This window comes from Dromiciops gliroides, chromosome 1 (genome assembly GCF_019393635.1).
Source record: "Dromiciops gliroides isolate mDroGli1 chromosome 1, mDroGli1.pri, whole genome shotgun sequence".
NCBI classification, from domain to species: domain Eukaryota; kingdom Metazoa; phylum Chordata; class Mammalia; order Microbiotheria; family Microbiotheriidae; genus Dromiciops; species Dromiciops gliroides.
In genome coordinates this window covers 234022348-234047555 of record NC_057861.1, presented here as the reverse complement: position 1 = coordinate 234047555, position 25208 = coordinate 234022348, and the positions used below count along the sequence as shown (strand labels likewise).

Here is a 25208-nt window from a genome sequence, read left to right as displayed (position 1 = left end):
AAGCTACAGCTTCAGCCACACTGAAGAGAGGAGCTGCAGAATTGCAGTTTCCTGAGAGCTGCACGCCACTGACTACGCAGCTTTCCCTTCCTTCCTTCCTTCCTTCCTTCCTTCCTTCCTTCCTTCCTTCCTTCCTTCCTTCCTTCCTTCCTTCCTTCCTTCCTTCCTTCCTTCCTTCCTTCCTTCCTTCCTTCCTTCCTTCCTTCCTTCCTTCCTTCCTTCCTTCCTTCCTTCCTTCCTTCCTTCCTTCCTTCCTTCCTTCCTTCCTCCTTCCTTTCCTTTCTTCTTTCCTTCAATCTTGTTTTTTCTTTTTCCTTTTCTCTCCTCTTTTCTTTTCCTCTTGCTTTTCCTCCTTCAGATATCTAGCTGTCTCTAACTCCCTTTCCTCTCTGCCCCCTCTCCCAGTGTCACACGCCCTCTTAGTTCTGTGTGTCTGCAAACTTTTGAACAGAATCTTCTCATCAGCAAACAAGTCCTCCTCCTCTTCCTGCTCTCTTGCTGCAGCTTTTCTTTAGACAGGAGAGGGAGGAGGTGATGCCACTTACGTTGTGAACTATTTCGACTGAAACTTGGAGGAACAGTTTGTCTGCTGTCCTAATTGGAATCAAACGCTTTCCGTGCTGAGGTTTAAGAGTTGAATGGTAAGGAAAACAAAATCAAAACTAATTTGCACCACTGGTTTTTCAATAGTAAGTTTTTTGGTTGAGTTATTGGATATTGCGGGGGTTGTCTGCAGTGAAAGGTGAAGGGAAGGGGGCACAGACATTTGCTAAAACGTGATCTCAGAGTAGAAGTTAAGTATTTCTTCTCCAGCTCCCCCGCCCCCAATAATTTGTTTAGTGGCCTAAGAGATAAAACAAACGGAGTGTTTTGACAGCTGTTTCCCCCCTCCCCCTTGCTTGTATACAGAATGGAAATGTGTAGCAAAGCGACTCTAGCTTTGCTGATCTATGGAATACTAATGCATAGCAGCGTTTACTGCTCACCTGCAGCCGGACTCCAGTTTCCTGCTTTCAGGTAGGTACTTGCTGTTTTTCTCCCCGTCCTTTCCTATAACATAACCCAGGTCGGTCCAGTCTGTCTCTCCTCCCCTGAATGCCTATGCCCGCCTCCCCCTAGTAGTCTCTGTCTGCACTTGTTTAGTTGCTACGAGGTACAGTACACCAAAGGAACAGGTTTCCCCTTGCACTTACCTTGTAGCTTTGGGGTTGGCGAATGGGCTGTTTCGACTGTTCCAGTCCAGGACTGAGAGCAGGGGACGTGGTGTGTCCCTCCAGATAACTCCTCTCCCTCCACCCTCCCTCGTCCCCTCCTCTCTTTGTCAGGTGGACCCACCAGGGTAAAGAGCTCATATCTCTCAGAATGAAAGACCCCACAATAGGGCTTGTATCATTATATACGACTCTTAAGATCCTTATTGGGGAAAAAAAAAACCAAACCAAAAAACCCCCAAACCTCTTTTCTTCCCTGGTAGGGTCAAGTCTGGGTGTGCACAAATCCTCTGTTTTAAAATGTTTTTTCTTCTTTTAATTTTTGTGCTTTTGTTCTGTACTGTCTTCTCTCGGTCTCTTTCTCTCTCTCCCCCCACCCCCTTTCCTTTGATCGTCTTTGTCTCCTCTCTCTCTCTCTCTCTCTCTCTCTCTCTCTCTCTCTCTCTCTCTCTCTCTCTCTTTCTCCCCCCCCCTCCCCTCCCTCCCTCCCTCTGTCCTCTGTGATGCGCTTCGGGAATGGATAGTGTTTCTCTGAGGAAGCTTTTCCGACGATTGAGTTTACTACTGTGTTTTTAGTCTCCGATAGTCGTTTGGGGTGATTGGTGATGGTTGGGAGAGGGTCTGGAAAGACTGTCAGAGAAAAAAAGAAATAAAGAAAGGGAAGAGAAAGAAGGAAGAATACCATAAGGAAAGAAGAGGGATAAAGAAAAGGAGGGAGTGAGATTACCCAGACAGATTTCTTAGATTCTCGGGGTTTCCCCCCCCCCTTCCATAACCTCTGGTTTCTAAGTGCGTCTGCGCTACTCTGATGCTCTAGGCTCTAGCTTTTTTCTCAGGCTAGAGTGGAGGCAAGAGAGCAAGAAAGCGTTGTTTTGCTATTTGATAGGGGAAGCTGGTTTTAAGTTTGCAGTACCCAAGTCAGGGATCAGCAGCCCTTTCCGGCCCCTGAGCTCTCTCTCCACAGGGTTTCTCGAAGAGGAATATACACCTTTAGTAACAGAATTCCTTTACCTAGGGACGTGCTTTACTTTATCTGTTGTTTATTTGAGGAGTGGGAGGTTAGGGGGAAGGACTTTTCCTGGTTTTAATATCTTAGCAAGGCGGGCCAACTTGATCTGGAAAATGGCAAAATGGGACACAGACTCGCAGATCTTGGGTCGGGGAAGTTAGGGGGCAGTCAGAGGTTAGACTACTGTATGCCCTTAGCCTTCCTTTTGGGATATCTGGAGAATTGGGGAGAAAAAAGCAGAAGTGGAGGAGGGGATGTTTCTGCTGCAAATCCAATTCAGAAAGGAGGGCAGAGTGGAAAAATGTAACGGCACAAAAACCAGATTCCAAAAGTACAGTTCACTTTAAAAAATGAAAATACAGTAGATCAAGATTTCCCCTAAAGGCTGATTTAGCGGTAAAGTTTGTCGAGGTTTTCTTTTCTGAGCCCAAAGCGATTTCTTTAACCGATTTCCACTTGAAAATCTCAATCTCAATCCGTCTCTCTCTCTCTCTCTCTCTCTCTCTCTCTCTCTCTCTCTCTCTCTCTCTCTCTCTCTCACACACACACACACACACATTACAGACCCGGAAGCAAGCGGACTCACACACAGTAATAGGGTCACTTGGAAGAACAACCCTTTGCCCTAGTAGTTGTCAAAATTTTGTTTTATTCAAGCAGCGGCTCTGAGGTGGGGTTCGCAGCAATCTCCCCAGGATCTCAGAATGAACCAACTCCTTGCATTCTCCCACGCCTATACCAACTTTAAAAAGGGGGATACATTTAAAATCAAGTTGTTCTTCCCTCTAACTCCTCCTTTCCTCCTCCCTCTTCCCGAGAAGTCCCGGGATAGGGTGAGGGTGAGCTGAGGGTGGGAGTGGAAGTGCGGGTGGGAGTGGGGGTAGGGAAGGAGTGGGAACTAGATTCTGAGCTACTTGGTTCTTAGATACTGGAGGACTGGGCTGTCAATTTCCATAAGCCCCAGGCATGGGAGGAAACCAAGTGCGGGTCTCTAGCCAGAATGGGCAGAAGCCAAACATTTTAAGTTTTGGGCCATCTATTATTCATGTGCCTGCTAGAGTCTCGCAGGCCCGAAATAGCAGCCGGAGACTCGCGGTGACCTAAATCACGCCGCGGGGAAGAGTTCTCCAGAGCCCAGAGAAAGGAGGGCCGGGCTCAATACCACAACAAACTCCACCCACCTAAACCCTATTTCTGGACTTTAACCCAGCTGTAGCTAGTACCACTGCAGCGCCTTCACTTCGGACAGTTCCTTCTACTTCAACTCCCTTCTCCCCCCCCCCCCCCCGCCCTGTCCCTCCTCCACTTTCCTTTCCTTCAGGCAACCCCCCCCCCCGCTTTTTTTTTTTTTTTTGCAGCTTTCTAGTGACTTGGGGGAGAGGGTTGTGGTATATGCACATTAGTGTGGCCTGTTGAGACTCGTTTGCCCCTAATACCAAAGGCCACCAGTCTCTCCCCAGAGACCTCGGTTCCGATTCCGGCCCAGTTACCCAGTCCTTTTGGTCCTTAGGTACTGAGCGTTCTCCTCTCCCATATATCGCTGCCCTAGTTAATCGCGGGTGGGGGGGGTGGGGGTGGGGTGAGAAAAAGGTGGATGATTCCTGAAGACTCACAACTGAGTTCGGGAAAGGGACAATAACGATTTACGGCGGCTCCGCAAATCCTGTCAAAAATAAAGAAATAAAGAAATAAAATCCTCGTCTAGAGACAGTCTTTCCCATCTTCCTCCTTTTCCCGGAGGCGGGGAACGACCCAGTCACTGAGCCCTTTTCCTTTCCTTTCCATTTTCTTAGCAGGCTGGAGGATGAAGCTTATGATGAGGATGGGAACACTCTGCAAGACTTCGCCTTTGATAATAACCGTTTAGGCTTAGGAAACACTGCATCCATGCTGGGGGACGTGTACACACTCTATTATCCACCGGAAGACAGGTGATTGCCCCCGGGGCTGATTAAGAGTTTGCTTGGACAGACGGGGAGGCCTCAGGAAACCTGAGATAATGAGCAGGGAAGGTTGTGTATTTGAGTTATTTATTTATATTTTATTAATACAAAAACCCTCAAATATTCCTTCAGCCTAGGTTGCCTAATGCGAAAGTCAGAGAAAGTTCAGAATTTGGAGTGTGTAAGCGTGGGTCTTCGTGTGTGTGTGCGCGTGCGTGTGTGTGTCCTGGGGGTTGGCTCTGATTATATGAGGACGAGCAAGTATTGATGTGTGCGCGAAACTGAGTGCTTGTGGGCAGAGTCCAGAGAAACAGCCAAACCACGGATTCCGCTATTTATTCTTCTCGGAATTCACAAACTCTTTTCTAATGACCCTGCCCAGAGACGTGGGAGGAGTCGTTTTCAGACTTTCTGTGGGTTACTATTTACTAGCCAGAGAACTGCAGATCCCATCCATTTTCCAGGGCGGAGGTTTGAGAGGTCTCTCATCTCTGATTTTTGCTTCTTTTCCCCTCCCATTTAGACAAACGGATGATATATTGAATAAAGCCTACCGGAAAGTTCTGGGCCAGCTGTCTGCGAGGAAGTACCTGCATTCTCTCATGGCCAAACGCATAGGGTAAGAGTTTACTAAAGAGTTAAAGGAGGCGCACGCGCGTGTGTGCACGTGCATGCCTGTTTAGTGGGTATAGTGTCTGTGCATGCGTGTCTTCGCATACGTCTGTGCGTTGCTTCGTAGTGGGAGGATGTGCGTCCGCGCCTCTTTAGCGCTTTTTATTATCGGGCGAATTCCAGGGCTAACCACTTACTTTCTGAACTGATCGTCTGCACTCCTAAATCTTGAACAGGAATTAAGTGAGGAAAAGATCGAGTTAGAAGGGGGGTGGGGTGGGGGTGAGAAATAGTGAGGTAGAAACAAACAAACAAAATTTTTAAAGGGAGAAGTAAATTCATTAGTTTAAAGACTTCAGGTCTCACAGGAGGAATTGTAACCATTACCTCCGAACTCATAGATTGTATCGCTTTTATTGTAAAAATAAAGCAAAGCAAAATTAAAACAACAACATCGTACGGGGTACTTTAAAAAGAATTAGTTTTTGCTCATGTCAGAGAAGTTCAAATACTGGGTCCTATGTGGTGCACTGTTCAGCAGAAGGTAACGTTTTAATAAAGCCCAGGGGAAAACAGATTACATTTTCACAATGAATAATTCATGAGATGAAAAATATTGTCTACAGCCTGTCTACTTACATTATTATCAAGACCTTGTATTTAGCAGGCGGATATATTTCTTTGTTTCTCTGGAAGTGCCGCATCTTTGATTTGAACCACACCCAACGTGGGTACTTAGGAGCTATATTAATAAATACCTGTCTGAGAGGAAACGAATATCTTCTAGAGGGACACAAAAGGGATCAGTTAGTCCAAATTTTTCAGAAAGGTTGTTTTTAAGTTAGTCTGGATTTCTGCTTTTCTATCGAGGAGGAAAAAGCGTGCTGAGTCAGGAATCAAAGGCCTTACTAGTTATTTGTGTGACAGGCAAGCCACCTTTCCTCTGTTAAAAATGAGGGGCGTGGTGGAGGTGAGACTGAATGACCTTTATGGTAACTTCTACTTCTAAATTTATGTGAAGTTGTCAAATACTCTCTTAGAAGGAGGGGAACATAGTAAGCCTCCCTTCTCCCTTCTCCCCCCCCCCCCAACCCCTTAAAGCCCATCAAATTTCAGCAAAAAGGAGCGGCAGAGCAAGAAGGACCGTGCGAGGGAGCCCCTAGAAACTCCAGGTGTGGGAGTGGGGCGGGCACAAGTGATCCACATGTTGCAGTAGTCTCTGGTTTCCCCTTCCCTCCCGCTCGCTCGCTCACCCTTATCTTCCTCCCTCTGCTTTTCTTTTTGCCTTCCCAGAATGGGTAGCGGCGTGGAGGATGATTCTGAACCGCTCTCCAAGCGCCACTCTGACGGGATCTTCACGGACAGCTACAGCCGCTACCGGAAACAAATGGCTGTCAAGAAATACTTGGCAGCGGTCCTGGGGAAAAGGTATAAACAAAGAGTTAAAAACAAAGGACGCCGCATAGCGTTTTTGTAGCAATGAGTAACTACCAGTCACCCTGTGTGTATAGTCCTCTTAACAGAATGAAAAGTCATTTCCAAAACTGACTGAACAGTCATCGCGCCTGTGTTCTATCTAAACATGTATTTATGTATGAAGTAAAGCCATTAAATGAATATTTTGATAATAATATTGTTTTTCTTTTGTACAAAGCACTAGAGAACTCACAGATCTACTTTGTGGACCAATCATTTAAGTTATATATACTATTATAAATATATATAAATATAAGAGAGCAATTCATATAAAGTGTGCACAAGGAATGATAAATTCGCCTGAGCTGTTTATGTTTTTATATAAAATAAATAGAAAAAAAGACAATCATTGTTTTGGATATTACTCCTATTTTTGTAACTGGAATTAAAAGGATAGTATTTTTATCCACGACAGGGGTGAAGACATTAATATTGACCATTTGCTACTGTACATAAATACTGATGCCCTCTACAAGGGAATTATAAGGCTAATGATTTGGGAGAATTGCTGAAGCACATTCTTCCCCCCCCCCCCCCCCCCCGTGAGTCTCCTTAAAAAAAAAAGGCTGCTTTAATCCAAGCCTATCTTAAAGGGGCACTATCCCCCTTTCTATGGATTTCAATTTTTTGCTTTCTTTGATTCCACTTTTATATGTATTTGTGTCTCCTCAGTGAGCTTAGAAGTTAATTCTCTTGTGGTGAAACAACAGCTCTCTCCAAATTGTGCCTCTCTGTTGACTTAGAACAATTCAGTAAGGAGGAGTTAGGGAAGGAGGAAAGACATAGGCAAAGAAGGGTGACTTGTAAAAACAAACGAGTCCCCTCATTCTCTGTTCTTTATGGATCAGTTCAAGGACCAAAGACCTGAAATTAGAGTAACTGAATTAAGGAATTGTAATTTAGACATAGAAAGAGTCACAGTTTGAGGCAGAAAAGGAAAACCCCAGAGAATTTTGAGCGGTCAGAGGGTCTGAGTATCTTGAGGCAAATACAATCCCACTAACTGACCTTGGGCAGCTCGGTATTGGAACTTGATACAAAGTATAATGTGTTTCTCTCCAGTGCTGTCCATGCTTCTCATCATGTGAAATGACCAGGGTTCTCTGCTTTGAACTATATTCAATTGGAGTTGCTCATTTATTTGTTGTTTTCCTGTAGACCCTTCTTCTCCACCCCCCTCCTGCACTATTTAGTCATTGTTTACCCTTTTCATTCACTTCTTTAAAAATTGTGAATGCCTGTTCTCACTCTTTTGTTCTGTTTTATGCAAGTTCTTATTGTAAAGTTTAGGAACCCCTGTTGTAGCTACCACTAAATAATTATGCACTAACTACAAAAGTTTTGTTCCTTATTTATTGAGTTTGGAGGTAAAATGTATTTTTCTACATTATTGCTTATTGCTTAGTAAAATTTATTTCATAAATCCATTTTGTCATATTAAAATGTATAGTGTTTACATACTGTTCAGTTCTACCCACTGATAAACCATTTTAACATCATCTTTATATGTATGAGTACTATCTTACCTTTTTTTTTTTTTTTGGTCAAGAGTGAGACAAAACAGCCTCTGTCAGATCCAGAGAACTTCCTGGTCCTCTTTGATTAAAGAGGGCATGTCTGTTTGCTTCTTGTCAAGACACTAAACATATTCTAGAGGAATCTCTATACAAAAGTACCCCAAGCTAACTGCCTCCCCAAACAACAGAGAATCCAGCCAGTCACTCCCCTAAATTTGTCACTGATTTCTTGAAAGGAAAAAAAAAGACAGCGTGTAAAGTTTAAAAGACCTTTCATTTTCCTTTACCAATTTGATCAGTATGAAGTCATAAATCAAAGAAAACAGAATTGGATTTGCAATCCCAAGTCGGATGGATACTGCTAGCCGATCGCATTGCAAACAGTAGTACCACAGAGACATTCGATCTGTGCCCAAGTCTTGTGTATGAAATCAATCTTACTTTAATTTTGCATTCTCCTCAGGCAATGTGACGCAGGATGCAGTTTGCAGCTTTCGTGCCTTTCTTCGCCTTTTAAATCGCCACGAATCACAGATGGCTATTTAGTGGCCCTACAATGCTGCAACACATCAGCTTGCATTTTAGTCTTAATTATTTGTTTCTTTGGTAATGGGCAGACTTTTCTGTGTTTGTGTCAGCTGTAGTAGTGAAATAGAGATCTAGTTAGCATTTTATTTATGAAGTATAGTTTAGTGTTCCAGTGGCTAGCTGCAAACATTATATAGATATCACATAGATTAACCTTTTGTATACCTTTTAGTAAGCCAAGAGCCTTACCAAATTGGATCAGATTTAACTACGGTCATCATTTAGGTAGATATTAGTCTTGAAGATCTTATTTTGTGTGCAACTGATTATAAAAATTTAAACAAGTATGGCTACACACATGATATCTATAACTAGGACTTTGATAACTGTTATATAAGTGTGTAAAATTTGTATTAATAAATTTTTGTAAACAATGCAACCTCGTCTAATGTTTGGAGAAAAAAGACACCTAGAGAATAACATGGAAATCTGTATACCCTTAAAAATCTAAAAGAGTAGATTTTCTTTAGAAAAATAATATTTTTTCATGTTTAGAATACATCTCTCTATATATAATCATCTATGTATTTTCATGAACCATACTTCAACATTTGGTTGATGGGTTACTGGATTTAAGTAAATTTAAAGTAGTTACTGAAGTAGAACAAAGAAGATGTAAGTTGCTAAATAGTTGAAAATATTGGAACATTAATAAAAGACACAACCAAGATTAAACTGGGTCCCTAAGGAACATTTATTTTACAGCATTTTAAATGCTAGAAGGCATAGGTTAGCAGCATGGGACAAAAGACCTTCTGCTGTCCTTTAACAAGTAATTTTGTAGACTAAAAATGCTTTCGGTGTTTTGCATTTAAAGTTAATTTAAAGCATCTGCTTTGGAGGTTTAAACAATATGTAGCAAGAGGCAGAAAAAGAAGTTTCATTAAAAATGCACTTGTAGCAATCAAAAGGCATTTTTGCAGAGCGTTAATTAGACACCTTTAAAAGGAGCTCTAATTCTTGGCTAGAGGAAATGTAGAAAGGCATTTGGCAATTTTAACATTTATCAGTTCACCTAAGAAGGTTGAAAGCAAAATCATCACCTACAGGTCTCCAGAATGACTGGAAAATTCTCAGCATCCTTTACAAGCCCATGGTTATTTTGGCTAAATCAGATGCTGGAATTAAAAGTTTTTTTTTTTTTTAAATAAAAAGTTGCTTATTATTGAATTCAAGTTTCCAGGCTTCTAATTCTAACACTATACAAATGTGACTAACCAGTAAAAGAATGGGACTATTTAAAAGGAATAACTAAATCAAAATAATAACAAGAGCTGGCAAGATCTTAAAATTTGTGTTAAAAGTTTAATTTATATGTTGAGTGCTTAGAAAATTGTTCTTCAGATCTTAACTCAGTATAGCCATGTAAGACATTTAAGACATTCATGAGGACCATGCCACCCCAAATCTGTAAATACTGATATATAATAGAAAGAATAATTATGCTATATACTATTTTTAGCTTTTTAGCATTAGTGTTGGACAAAATGGCTTTTGTTTTTCATCAATCACACTCCCCTCCCACCCTCTGAGCAACCAGGTAGTAAGTAAGTTCTTATGGCAATACCATAAAAGGAAAAAATGGAAATTCAAAAAAAGAGTTTAACTATAAACTGCAGAAAGGGATTCTCTCTCTCTTTCTCTCTTTTTTCTTTCTCTTTCCCTCTTTTTCTTTCTGTTTCTTTCCTTCCTTCCTTCCTCCTCCTCCTCCTCCTCCTCCTCCTCCTCCTTTCTCTCCCTCCCTTCCCCTTCCTCTTTCTCTTGAAAGAATGATTCTTGGACTGTGGCTTCCAGTCAACAGTTACAACCAAGAATCCAAGTTTACTCAAAGTGGCAGTATTGTCTTGTGAGGGATAGCTCAAGATAATGATTTTCTTGGTAAATTTGATTCTGAGTTTAGTTCCCCAAGAAAGGCCATAAGCCAGTGTTGTAAGTAAGGCTAGAAACATCCATCTTTAGTTTTTGATATGTTTCCTTTTCCTTTTTTTTTGTTTTGGTAGGAAAAATATAACTTATAGGGTTTAGGGATTTGGTTATGGAAAAAGGTGTAACAAAGAACAAAATCTGAGAGGAGGGAAGGAATAAGATTTAAATGCAACAAATAAATAAATAAATAAATAAATCTTACTACTTATATAAATATGCAAATCAATGAGCTATATCCATCTAGTATCCAGCTACCCCCTTGGATGTAATCTAGACCGTTTTGGAAGTTTCAGTATTTTTCTTAGGCAACTAAGACTACCATTCAACTTTTTTTTAAATTGTTCTGAAGGGGTTGAAAGACCCATCAGGAAATAGCTTCAGTGGTCTACTAAACATCTTTATTGGATGTTTAGCCACAAACATAACAAGCCCAAGAATAAACAATGTGTTAACGGCCTCTTTCCAGGAGAAGGCAAGATTTGAAAAATTTGTACCTCTGTATTTAAAATTGGTCCCTTGTATGTTGACGTGTTAATTCAATTTGTCCTTTGGATCTTTCACGATCACATATGAAGTAATAGCACAAAACACAGCCCCATATATCACAGGAAACAGGATCTTCTGCTCTTAGAAATATGTGTAACCCCTCCTTCTACCACCTTGAATGTTGTGTCCTAAGTACTGCCTACCTTGCTTACCATTATGCTTAATTTGTCTTTCAGTAGCCCAAAGTTAAAAGATTGATGGCATTTCTTACTTTTATGAAGTATAAAGGTAGCTTTCATTCATCCCTTATATCACTAAACAAGTCAGAGTCTCCTAGGATCATAAATCTAGAATGAAGAGGGGAAGGACCTTGGAGATCATGTAGGCCAATCCTTTCATTTTACAGATAAGAACATCGAGACCCAGGGAAGTAAAGTGAATTATACATGATTACATATATATGTATGTATATGATACTGACATCGACAATCCACTACATATATACATATATGTATGTATGTATTTGATGTCTTAGAGTGAATTGGAGAAGCAGAATTTGAACTCAGATCCTTTGAGTCCAAGATCAATACTTTTTCCACTGTGCTGTGCTACCTCAAGTGCTTTCAAATCTTGTTTTGAAGAAAAACAATTCCATTCATCTTCTTTTTTCATTGCAACCACCTTAAACTAGGTGGTTCATTCTCTATACCTGGAATAATACAATATTTCCTAAATTGGTTCTCTGCTCTTAGTCTTTCAATCCATTCTGAAAGTGCCAACACATTAATTTTCCTAAAGCATCCTATTTGTGATAATATTTCCTGGCTCAAAAACATCTAATGGCTCTCTATTGCTTCCAGGATGAAGTCAAACCCAGGGTAGGATATGAGGGTCTTCAAAAATCTGGTCTTGCCCTAACTAACTAACTTGCCCTAGCTAACCTTTTCTCTCACTACTCCCTAACATGAGCTCTCTGCTGCAAATGGTCTCTTGGTTATTTATCAGACACAACACTGCCTGAAACATTTTTTTGTTTATTCTTTGCCATTCTAACTATCTTTAAGGTTCAGTGCAAACACTAGGTCTTCGGTAGGGCTCTTCTTGATTGTACCAATTGACAGGGGTAATTCCCTTGTCTAAAATCTTATAACACTATTGTCTTTCATTTATTTGAGTACTTAATCACATACTGCCTCAAATTTTTATCTACCTTTTATGTATATTAAAGGATGGGTGAGATTTGAACCCCACTTTAGAAACTCTCCAGGTGTATGACCCTATGACAGTGAACTTCTGAGAGGCTCAGTTTACTCATCTGTAAAATGGGGATAATAACACCTTACAAAGCCATTATGAAGCCCAAACAGGATAATGCATGTAAAATACTTTGCAAATCTTAAAAAACATACCCTTTGTAAATGCAAGATATGTGTCTAACTTGTCTTCCCGACTAGATTATAAGTTGCTAATGGACAGGGGTAAACTTAACACTTTTTGGGTACCTGGAATCATTTGAGGAACGTAGTAGGTCTCAATAAATCCTTGTTGAATGAGTGAAGCAGGTAAAAATGAGAAAAATTTGGCTCAGTGTTTCAAGAATGTGGACCTTTTTTCTTGTTTTGCAATAGGACTGACAACAATGCCAAATGGAAAGAGGCAAGCTGATTAAATGAGTATTTATGGTGACTCAAGCTGAGTCTCCTCCTGGAAAAGGCCTATAGAAAATGAATGCCAAATTAATTATTTATTCCTTTAGTATTATGTTTATGATTTAGTATTAGATTTATGATTGTGTTAATAACTAGACTGAAGTTGCAAGGGTTTTAGTTCAGTTTTTTGATAAGGGAAAAATATTAAACTCTCTAACTAAGGAGAGATCACCTCTCACCTCACAGTGCCAATATTTCTTCCTGAAATGAGGTAAAAGGGATTTCTTATGATGCTGATTGGGGAATGGATTGTCCTCAAAGTAATAATTAATTGAGCAGTTTTCTACTCCTGTAAAAGAAAGTTCTCCCATAAACCTAATTATTTAATTTGAAACATGAAGTCACAGGCAGCAAAAAGGACATAAACGGGTTTGAAGAGTGTTAATTAAAAAAACACACACTAAACAATAGTATTTCAATGTTGCAAGAGGTGATACCATCAGATCCTATTTTCTTAGTAATAGCTTTGTGCTACATTTTGGGAGATAGTGTGTTGGGTGAAATACTGTTTATAAACTATAGAAGAAGAAGATAGGATAGTCTGATGTGGTTTTTTTCATATTACAGAATAAAATAGACCATCTCTGTGCGTAGCTAGGTTGGTCCAGAACAAAGTCTGGTTCTGGAATTATCCTTGAAATTTTTCCAATGCAATAGAGCCCTGACCAGGGTGCTCCACTGGAATTCACATAGCATCAAGGGATATAAAAGCAACCTTCCAGGGGAGGATTTCTAAGACAGATATGGGCAATAGTCATGTGGGATTGGAAGGCATAGATGGGTCATAATCTGTACCATTGGAGGAGGCACTTGCATCAATGATGTGACAGATCAACTGAAGCTTTGAAATAAGTATGAGAGAGAGTAGCAAGAATATTATTCAGAGCCCATTCCTAGTCCTACTTAGTAGTAGTAGTTATTACTTATTTTCACATTAAATAGATATAAAGTATAGTACAATCATATGCATATCAGTTAGCTAGAATACCCAATTGCCTAAGTTTATATTTCCTGTGTATAAATTAGATGCGTTTGGAAGCTGCAATATTTCTTTTTGGCAATTTAGATTTCTTACCACAGTATACTTACTGTCTTTGAGGCTACATTTTTGATGATACCTATTCATATTTTAACATTGTATTATTTAAATGCCATAGAGCATTGGGAGAGGAAACAATAAATGTCTTTTAAGAACAAGAAGGCTTATTTCATGGTGAATGGTGACTATTCTCTCTATCCAATGAAGGTAGTCATAACTAATTTTTATATACCAATTTACTACTTTCCTGCTAACAACTCTGGGTTGTACATAATTCAAATATTATTATCTTTATCTTACAAATGAGGAATCTGGGACTCAGAGATGTCAAGTGACTTATCCAGAATCCCACAGCTGGTAAGCTGGGGCTCAAGCCTAGGTTTTCCTACTTTAAGTCTAGTGTTTCCCCATTTCACCCTCTTTCCTGGCAAAACAGATAAAACTGCATGGAGGATTCAGATTACATGTGAAGCACTTTGTTGATTAATTAGCAGAAGAATTGAGATTTATTCTGACTCAACCAGTGCTAGTGCAGAAAGCCTTTCCCCTTCTCTCTCCCTCCTCCCCCACCCCCATCACCCTGCATAAGGTCCCTAAATGTATACGGTGTGTCAACTGGGCTCAAGTTCCTGTTATTACTAATTGCATAATTTTTGGATGAAATTTCTGGCTTCTATCCTTGCTCAGAAAAACCTTGACAATGTCAGTATCAGATTCATTTTGCTTTTCCCCAAAAGGATCATTAGCTCCCCTGCAAGCACTCAGGCTAACAAGACATCAAATATATTTAACAAAAATGCAGAATGAGACTGTACCTGAAGCCCTCAATCATCAGGACAATTCTTTATTTTCCGGAAAGTAGCAAATAATCCCCTTTTTCTCTGGTGGATACTACCTTGCCTCAGTACTTATTCAATATACATTACTCAAAGTGTCAGTGAAGGGGTGGGTCTGGACTATGCCTCGGGATATGTGGTATCCTGTTAGTTCAGTCTTTCTCATAATACAGGGGCAAAGTCCCCAGGTATTAATTTCAATTGTTGTTGCTCTTCTGGCATTGGCTCCTGGGTGCACATTGTTCCCAATGATGACTGGGGGCGGGGTGATACACAGGCATTTCTGTAGGTCTTCAAGCTTCTTGATATCGATGTTTTTTTCTCTTTACAGTCTGTATGTCTTCTATAATATCCACAAACATATCCTTTCTTTTGCATGTATCCCTGGCATCCCCTTTGAATGATGGCAGGGGGCTTACACTTTCTGGATGTACAATTGTACAGATGAAGAAACTGAGACTGACACAGGGTTATATAACTAGTGCAAGTCGGAGTTGGGATCAGGTCCAGTGCTCCTATGTTACACTGACATGAACAGAGCAAGAATTATGAACCACGAACATAAGACTTCTATGGATGTTAGACACTTCATGAACAATTTGAATTATGCAACATCTTAAAAGTGGTCCCCCAATAAGATCATGGATTTTGTTCAACTGTGAAGGCAGAGATAATTAAGGAAAAGGAGGCTTAAAATTATTTTTCTGACATATGCTTCTTATATGTGTTATCCTTGTTCTACTGAGGAAACAAGTTCCTTTCTTCATTATTAATCTTCTGAAATTATGGTTGGTCATTTCATTGATCAGAATTCTCAAGTCTTTCAAAGTTGTGTGTGTCTTTACCATGTTGTACAATTGTTTTCCCTCTACATTTTTGGACATGGCCAATGTGGGAATTTGTTTTGCTTGCCTATGCATATTTATTATAAGGGTTTTCTTTTCCTTATGTTTTTTGCACCAATGGGTAGGAGGAAGAGAAATGCTTCTAAATTCAAAACAATTAAAGAATAAAATAAATTATAGCATGCAAATTGGTCCACAGATTATGACTAACACATCCTCCAAACAGTACCACATGAGGAGTAGACAGAATGTCTATTGGGAAATATACTACATTTGGAATTGGGAAATTTGGGTTTGAATGTCAGCTCTGCTACTAGCTGTGTGGCCTTGGGTAAGTCATTTAACCCCTCTTAGCTTAGTTTCTTCATTCTTACAATGAAGGAGGTGCTGCTAGATGATATCTTCTGCTCTGATTCTTATGACAGCACTATTGCTTCAACTGGGTATTGGGGGAACTCCTATATCTACTTAAAGCAATCCCACACCACACACTCACTAGCTATGTGATCCTGGGTAAACCAGTTAACTTCTCTGGGCCTCAGTTTTTCTTATTTATAAAAAGAAGAGGTTGGACTCGATGTCCAAGATTCCTGTCAATGCTATATCTATGATTATATGATCCTATAATTAAAAAAATACTCAGAGACCTGATTCAGTTTGACTCTTTGATCACACAGTTGCTTATCAACATTCAATTTTTTTTTTAGTGAGACAATTGGGGTTAAGTGACTTGCCCAGGGTCACACAGCTAGTAAGTGTCAAGGATCTGAGGCTGGATTTGAACTCAAGTCCTCCTGAGTCCAGGGCCAGTGCTTTATGCACTGCACCACCTAGCTGCCCTGCTTATCAACATTCTAAAAGGAGCTGGAGGGTTAATAAAGGAAAAGAAAGGAAAAGCTCCTCTGTCACATTTGTTCATTGCTACATATTCTAGTTTAAGTTTCTATGGATGAGGATCTTGAAAAAGGCAAAATGTTTTTAGGATCATAGATCTGGAGCTGAAAGGGACCTTTTAGGTAAAACTCTATCATTCCAAAGGTGAGGAAACTGAGGCCCAAAGAAATTGGACTGAAAGTCGTACAAGTAGTAAGTGGAAGAGCTGGGATACAGAAGAAGGTCTAGTGATTCCAATGTCATCATTCTTTACCTTTTGCCAAGCTTCCAATTCCTGCTTTTATGATATCATTGATTATAAAAGGGACTAGTGGGGCAGCTAGGTGGAGCAGTGGATAAAGCACCGGCTCTGCATTCAGGAGTACTTGAGTTCAAATCCAGCCTCAGACGCTTGACACTTATTAGCTGTGTGACCCTGGGCAAGTCACTTGACCCTCATTGCCCAGCCTCCCCCCCCCCCAAAAAAAAGGGACTAGTTTTTTCCTCATGAGCATGAGAAGACAGTGGAGTTTTTGTCTGTGATGCAATACGAGTGATCGCTATGTTTTCTTCTATCAATAGCCTTTGCATCTAATTCATATCGGATGAGTGGTTTTCTTACATCTCCTTAGAGGGAAGAATGAAAGAGAACAAATCTAAAGGAGAGGACTCTTCTTGCCCCAAAGAATATGATTTTTCTTTTTTTAAAGTAATAAACATTTTCATTTATAGTTTTGGGTTCCAATTTTTATCCCTTGTTCCCTCCCTCCCTTCCCCCTTTACTGAGGTGGCAAGCAACCTTGAACCAAGAAATTTCAGAATTCTATTTGATTATTTCTCAGATGCTTTAAGACAAGTCACTTATTTGTGCTCCAGTTCTTTATCTCTAAATGAGGAGGACAAACAGGACAGCCTCTAAGTCCTTTCCAGCTCTAAATCTATTATTCTAAGGTACCCTAGGAATTGTAATAATAGTGATAGTAATAACAACAATAAAACTGTCACATTTCAAAATAACTTTACAGTTTTCAAAATGCTTTCATGTTTTATAAGTTTAGTTGAATGGTCTCAACCTTGCAAAACAACCATACCATTATGTCTTTAAATGAGTTCCATGCTTAGGTAACAAGGCTTCCATTGGGGTTATGAAACACATAATTTCAGGACTGTGAAATGATGCCTTTGAGAACTTTTCTAAAGCTTCTCAAAGTATTAGATGGGTATATCACTGGGCCTCACTACCCCATTCAGAATGATGCATGTCTTAAGATCTCAGTTCACTAAGAAGAAACCTAGTCACTGAGAACTATAGTTCCGAGTAATGCATTGCTTTCAGTGATTCTTAGAACCCTGAGGAGAAATGAGTGTATTCCAAAAGTAGGGAGAGGTAATTCTAACATCCTCTCTGGATGAACATACTATGCCCTGTGTCACTCAATATTATTATGATCATCCTCTGTGGTTGAAAGTATTGTCAACTATGTCACTCAATAAATTCTCGCTGCACTTTATTTCCAGGGAAAGTTTTGTCTTTGCTGATAAATGTGTAAGCTGTTGGTTGTCAGAAAATGAAAATGATGACACTCAAATATGTTTTTTTTTAAACTGCCAGAAACTGTAGAGCCAAATTTACTGCCCAAGTAGTGAGATCTGCTCAATTCTGGTGTCTGAAAGTAGTTTTGATTCCTACAAATGATCCCTATTCTGTTTTAGCCTGAAATATTTTATCTTGTGTGGTATTTTCATCTTTAGCTTCCTCACCCCAAGTTCTTTTGGGAATAGAAGTACCCATCTTCAATAAAGGATCATATTTGCTCTAGATTTGCTGGCAGGCACATGGAAGCAAGCCACAGGTTGCTCAGCTGCTGGCTAGGTGGGACCTAAAGTCTGCTTTCTGAAAAGCCTCCTAACTCTAAGGTCCCAATCTTTGGTACCTTAAAACTGTGGCTGGGCTTCAGTGAGTAGAGCATATATCTTTTGTATATCATTCAATGCAGTTAAGTGAAAGGTTATACTACAGTTCTTGCCTTGATTAGCTATGTTCTGTCAGCTGAATAATGAAATGCCTCTCTAAAAATTAATGCTCTGAGACTGAGTAAATATTTGCCAACAGTGTCTCATCCCTTCCAGGCAGAGGAGGGCCTGGGGCATTTAGCTGTAAGTAGGTCTCTATTAAGAACTTCTTATTGGAGTATGTCTAATAGGAATGCCTGTAGCAACAGGGCTCTTTGCTGATTTTTTTTCCTTCTGTTTCCTTGTCTGACTAAACTAGTTTTAGATAACTTGGTATTATTCTTGATGAGAATATTTTCTGGGGTTTTGCTTAAATAGGTGTTTTCTCCCCCAAAGGAATAACAGGAAAGCTCAAAAAGTAGCAGTTCTTTTTTATGAGAAATGAATACTTACAAGGACCAGGGAATTTGTTAATGTGACCACTTTTTCCAATGATACAGATTGTAACAACAACAATCCCTCTGCTCTTTAGAGGAAAGTTCTCGTGATTTGCTTTGGTTGAGGGGGAAAATCATCAGCTGGTGACTACCCTCCTTTGAAGGAAGTTTCTCGGTTAATTCTTGTACAACAGACAGTCTATCACTTGATCCATACATAAAGTATTTCCTGTGGGGTAGAGCTTGGGTTCCAATGCCTTAGTCTCTGAGAACCTAGCTTGACTTCCACACCTGGATGAGACATCAGGTAATTTTAGTGGAATAGAGGAGAAGCTTGACTTATTATGTTTATGGAAAAATGAAAAAGAAAGGGAAAGGAAAGAAAATGGCTTTGATCTGTTGGTTGCTGATTGAGCTGCCTCAGTTTAATCATTGAATATTTATTAAGCTCCTACTATGGGAGATAAAAAGAGCAATAAGAGGGGCAGCTAGGTGGCACAGTGGATAAAGCACCGGCCCTGGATTCAGGAGTACCTGAGTTCAAATCCGGCCTCAGACACTTGACACTTACTAGCAGTGTGACCCTGGGCAAGTCATTTAACCCCCTATTGCCCCACTAAAAAAAAAAAGAGCAATAAGAGGACCACCTGCCCTCAAATTGTTTAGAGTCTTGTAGAGCAGACAAGATATGTAGACAAATTATAATATAAAGAGTAATAGGATAAACATAAGAGAGAATAAGGTGCCTGTGAAGAGGATATCACTTCTGGTTACTGGGAATCAGGAAAGGCTTTTTTGTGAAAATGGAAGTGGAACTGGAACTTGCAGGGATGTGTAAAATCAGGAGGTGTTGAGAAGATGAATTAGATTAGAGTATAGAGTAAGTAAATAGGATGAGTGTTAGGTGTTTAGAAAAGTAGAAAAGAAGCCAAATGTGGACTATCTTATGAATTCTTTCATCTGTTTACACTATTTTCTCTTTCCATCTGATACAGGGCAAAGTAGATGAGGGGATTGTTTACTTTTGGGTAGAGGTGAAGGCGTTAGAAGAGTTAACTTTGGGGCAGCTAGGTGGCGCAGTGGATAAAGCACCGCCCTGGATTGCGGAGTACCCAAGTTCAAATCCAGCCTCAGACACTTGACACTTACTAGCTGTGTGACCCTGGGCAAGTCACTTAACCCCAATTGCCTGACCAAAAACAAACAAACAAAAAACCCCAAAACAAAACAAAAAGAAGAGTTAACTTTGCCCTATTACTACTGCTGGATGTGATATCTATATCTAGATATAGATATGCACACATTATATACATATATGTACATATACATATACATGTACACATACTGCTTTCTGAACTGAAAGGCCCCTCTAGATCTAAAATTTCAGGATTCTATAACTGTTAAAGACCATAAGGAGTGCTCTTCATGAAACTTACCTTATGAACTTCTTTGGTATTTTCTTCTCAGGAAATGATGTTAAAGAGACAAAAGTATGCTGGTGGTGCACCATGGTTTACCTCACCTAAACTAGACAGAAGGAAGAATATTAGCTTATATTACAGAAGTGTGGCAGTCAGAGAAATGGACCATAGGTTGAATGAGACAGCAGTACCTTGCTGTTATTGTTATTATTTAAAGATATCATCCTGGGGCAGCTAGGTGGTGTAGTGGCTAGAGCACTGGCCCTGGAGTTAGGAGGACCTGAGTTAAAATCTGGCCTCAGACACTTAACACTTACTAGCTGTGTGACCTTAGGCAAGTCACTTAGCCCCAATTTCCTCACCAAAATAAAATAAAAAAAGATATCATCCTGATATTTATTGTATTCATTCAGGAATTAGGAAGCCATATTTTACATTTTTCTCCATTGTCTGGGCATTCAGAGTACTGCGCACAGGGTACAGTGTTTTGATCTTCGAATCTTGAGAAGCCCGTGCATTAGAAGAAGCTTCATTAGAAAAGCAATTGATATGAGTAAAGGAATAGAACACAGTACCTATGAGGATACTCCCTCAAAGTACCTAGTGCTATTAGTTTAGAAAATGGGTTTTAAAATTGTGTTCAATGAACTTGTGTAAAAAATATTTAGACAGCCATATTTCAATATAATTGGTTTCCTTTGTAATTGTATTTTCTTTTATTCATTTAAAAATATTATTCTGAGAAGAGGTCCACAGGCTTCATCAGACTGTCAAAAGGGCCCATGACTTATAAAGTTTAAGAAGCCCTGCTCTAGAGAAAAATAGTGAGAGCCTGAGGAGGGAGAAACATTATTATTAATGATGCATATTATTACATCTTTATTGAATGAAAACATTTAGCTACTCTTCAATGAAACTGGAAGGAAGAATGTCAGTGAAGGGACCTAAGGAAGAATTTCTTGATATTCAAGGTGATTAAAAGTAGAAATAGAAAACCAAAGCAAACTGTCAATTCTCCATCTTGGGAGCTTTTAAAGAATACATGGCCAATGTGGGAATTTGTTTTGCTTGCCTATGTATATTTATTATAAGTGTTTTCTTTTCCTTATGTTTTTTTGCACCAATGGGTAGGAGGGAGAGAAATGATTCTTAATTAAAAACTTGTGATTTCATTGATGTAAGGAGCTACTGTATGTACAAGCTCCCTCTACCTATGCAGGTTGACACCTTCACACTTAGAGTCTTAGAGAGAGTTTACTAAAGCACTGAATGGTTAGGTGGCATGTTTAGGGTTAGACAGCACTACATGTCATATACAAGACTTAAATCCAGGTTTTCCTGGCTCCAAGGCCATCTCTATCTACTGATTCATTTAATTGTTCCTTCTTCTTCCTCCTCATCTCCTTTCCTCTTCTCCTCTTTGTATCTTCTTCTTCTTCTTCTTCTTCTTCTTCTTCTTCTTCTTCTTCTTCTTCTTCTTCTTCTTCTCCTCCTCCTCCTCCTCCTCCTCCTTCTCCTCCTCCTCCTCCTCCTCCTTCTCCTTCTCCTCCTCCTCCTCCTCCTCCTTCTCCTTCTCCTTCTCCTTCTCCTTCTCCTTCTCCTTCTCCTTCTCCTTCTCCTTCTCCTTCTCCTTCTCCTTCTCCTTCTCCTTCTCCTTCTCCTTCTCCTTCTCCTTCTCCTTCTCCTTCTCCTTCTCCTTCTCCTTCTCCTTCTCCTTCTCCTTCTCCTTCTCCTTCTCCTTCTCCTTCTCCTCTTCCTCCTCCTCCTCCTCCTCCTCCTCCTCCACCACTTCCTTCTTCCGAGAGTTCTTAAAGTCTGTGTTAGTACAGCACAAACTTTCAGGGCAGCAATCAATGAATCAACAAGCATTTCTTAGGCAACTACTGTGTCATGCACTAGGGATTAAAATATGACTATATGGATAGATTTAAATATGACTGCCTATCTTCAGCCTAGCTAAGTTTGAAGAAACCCGTCATCAGAATATCCAAGAGATAATGATTTATTTTGGCCCCAGCAACTCTCAAAGACTGTCTACTATTACATGAATTGGTTGCTATATGCTAGTTAAGGAGAGAACATTCAATGAGGAATTCATGTATGTTTGAAGTGCTGAAGTAAGTGTATACATTTGTATATTTATGAACAATTAAATGCATCAGTATCTCTTGAAGAGGTATAAGTATTGCTGCAACATACACCTTAAGACACATACAAACACACACACACACACACACACACACACACACACACACACACACACACATACAAACATGGCCAGAGATACCTAAGGGAAAACATGATTGAATTCCTACCAGTTACAATATTTATGTACTGGCTATAGCTAAACTTAGCTCCAACATCGAATTTACAATGACGTCTTTCTTTAACAAGTTTTATAAGAGGGATGATTTAAGTCCAAGGAAGTGTAGTGACTCATCCACATAGGGCCAGTGGCTGAGCTAAGTTTAGAATAAACGGGATGGTTGGATCTTCTGGTGCTTGGTTTTTCCTGAGAAGTCACTTTACTCTTTCCTTACCATTCTTCTCCTTTACTTAGGTAAAACTTGGGCGTGCAACACAGTAGTTAGTGAGCTTCATATTTTCCTAATTTAATTAGTTCACTTCCTATATCTCTTCATTTTGGACTCTATTTTTGGATTCAGGAAGCTTCCTTACATTCACTAGTTTAGGCTTATTTTGGTAGCTCTGTAATTGTCGGTTAGACATCTTCCCAAGTTTATTTTTGCTTTTACGTCATGAGAAAAGCAAAGACTTTCAACAACTACACTGGGGTGGTGTGTGTGTGTGTGTGTGTTTGTGTGTGTATGTGTGTGTGTATAGAGAAATCACAGAGATATAAATTGAGCAGACTTTTGTGAAAGGAAGGAATCATGCCATCTCCCAAAGGAGCACATACTCAACAGAAAATGTGGAATATCTCCATGTAAGTAAGGAATACCTGATACAGATCTTTATACCTAAAAGTAAAAGCCATGGAATGGGCTATCTGGTGATCCAGTGAATCTTCTATTGCTGGAAAATCTCAGATAGAATCTAGATCACCATTTGTCAGGTTAACTCCTGAGGGCTATACCTGTATAAGGTGATAAATGAACCTGTTAGGCTCCTTCTGACTTTAAGATGCAAGGATTCAGCCTTAGAAGAGGAAACATAGTATAGAGGAAAGTATGCAGATCTGGAGTCAGAGATCCTGGTTTTGAATTCTACCTCAGACCCTTATTATCTGTGTGACTTTGGGAAAGTTACTTAATCTCTAAGGTGTTCACTTCCTTCATCTTAATATGAGGGAGAAGGGGAGAGGGAAGGCATAGATGCCCACTGGAATACCTTTCCAGTTCTAATTCTATGATGTTGGTAAATGTTAATATTTTTGATGATGCAGGAGACTAAAAGAAAGGGCCAAATGTTCACACTTAAGGCTCATTCCCTTGTTTCTTTTGATTTGTGAGATCTTTCCTTGCCTGGATCCTTGCCTTTGAGGTTGCTAAATAACTTGGGTCAAATTATTTAAAATGGGCTCAGTGTTCATCCTCTGTTCCTCTACTGGTGATCCCATAGTCTTCTGTCTGTCATTACTGAAGCTTTAATATAGTTTAGTGTTCTATAACATTCTTTGATTTGAGTTCTTCATCTGGGTTTGTGAGTGATCCTTGCCTCCTGTCCCTGAATCTTTTCGTGGAAGTTAGGAAGGCCTAACTGCTCTGCTTAACACATTTTCCTCCTGCTGGCTGATGCCTAGGATTGCTTTAACTGACTGCACTGATATCTTCATTAAAACGTCAGTATCCTTTGGAGGGGTTAACACTTTAAACCATTATCAATCATTGACACCTCAGTGTGAATTATACATTTCAGAACTTTTGAATGAGCAGGTTTTAAAAAGAGAAAGGAAAAGAAAACACCCAATTACTTGGCTACAGAGGCAAGTATGGAAGAGGTAATAAGGATGGAGGCAAAATGAGGAAGAAGGGGAGGATCACATTTTGCCAAAGGGAACCAGGAAGGATCTAGAAACTCCATCATATAAATGACAGGTGAAGGAGCTAGGGATGTTTAACCTGAATAAGAGAAGGTTTGAGTGGAATATGGAAACTGTCTTCAAATATTTGAAGGGTGGTCACCTGAAAGAGAGAGAATGTAGGTATTCTCTGCATTTGGTACACATGGAAAGAAGTCACAGGAATCAGATTTTGATTCAGTCTAAGGAAGACATTTCTAATAATCAGGGATATTCAATAATGAAGTGGCTTGCCTCCAGAGATAGTAAGTTCTCCTTCAGTGAAACTGTTCAAGTATAATAATGGCTCTCACTTTAAGGTTTGCGAAGTGCTTCACAAATATCATCTCAACTCCTGGGAGGTAGGTATTAATATTATCCTTATTTATTATAATGTTAGAGAAAGGAATACTAAAGGTGGTGGTGCTATAGAGTTGGAAATTAGATAGTCCCTAACACCTCATTTCAATTTGAAGATTCAATGTGTTTATGATTTTGTACTTTACCTGCTTTACCTACTTTACTTGCCTGGGCCAGCCCTGCCAGCGAATGCACATTTCCTAATTGTGGCAGAGTGAAGAATTGTTTCCCCTTTCCTTGATTTCCACTCAACAAAAATGGTGAGAGTGTCGAGCTAGAAATGCATTACTGTAAATCTGCTTTTCCCAACACAGGAGATGGAAGTTAGGTGGAACTGAATTCCTCTCTATTTCATAGGATCAAAGATTGAGATTTAGAGCTGGAATGGACCATCTCCTCCAACTACCTAATTTCACAGAGGAGGACATGGAAGCATGAGGAGTTTGATTGATTTGTCCAGGGTCACATAGGTAGAAAGTGGCAGATTGCTAATTTAAACCCAAGTTCTCTTGATTTTCATTCCTCCTTCCCCCAACTCAAAACAACATTCAAGTCCATCCATCTCCTAAATTTCTTTCTTGGTCTCTCAATTTCTCAGGATAAAGGGAGTATGATGACTAGCTATAAACATTTACTTCTATCTAGTTCTATGTGGAGGATGTTCCAACAGGCTGTCATACTAATCTGATTGTGCCATTCTTTTACTTCCTTTAATCTTTAAACCAGGCATTCTTTGTGCTCTCTCCAAACTGTTTTGTCTCAAGCATGTCTGTAGAACTTCCATTTTTTCCCATTCTTTCATTAGAAGGCCTTGTGAATAATGGTGAGGGTTGGTCTGGTGTGAAGGCCTCATGTTCTCAGAGCAAGGAAATACCAGGGCTATTAGTTTTTAGGAGAGAATAAATCAAAGGACACATTTGATTTCCCATTGGCAGGTATGGTAATA

At 39.7% G+C, this 25208-nt stretch overlaps 1 protein-coding gene across 2 annotated transcripts; it reads left to right on the top strand.

Moving 5' to 3' along the window:
* The first annotated feature begins 234 nt into the window (after window positions 1-234).
* ADCYAP1 (adenylate cyclase activating polypeptide 1) lies at window positions 235-9495 on the top strand. 2 transcript variants are annotated; one of them, XM_043978406.1, is made up of 5 exons: window positions 235-641; window positions 910-1017; window positions 4017-4151; window positions 4687-4782; window positions 6069-9495. In XM_043978406.1, the coding sequence occupies exons 2-5, from the start codon at window positions 911-913 to the stop codon at window positions 6250-6252; spliced, it is 522 nt and encodes a 173-aa protein (XP_043834341.1). In that variant the 5' UTR covers window positions 235-641; window position 910; the 3' UTR covers window positions 6253-9495. The 2 variants fall into 2 exon arrangements, with proteins under 2 accessions (XP_043834341.1, XP_043834340.1); XM_043978405.1 differs by having other exon boundaries at window positions 4014-4151; window positions 6069-9492.
* Window positions 9496-25208: the final 15713 nt, after the last annotated feature.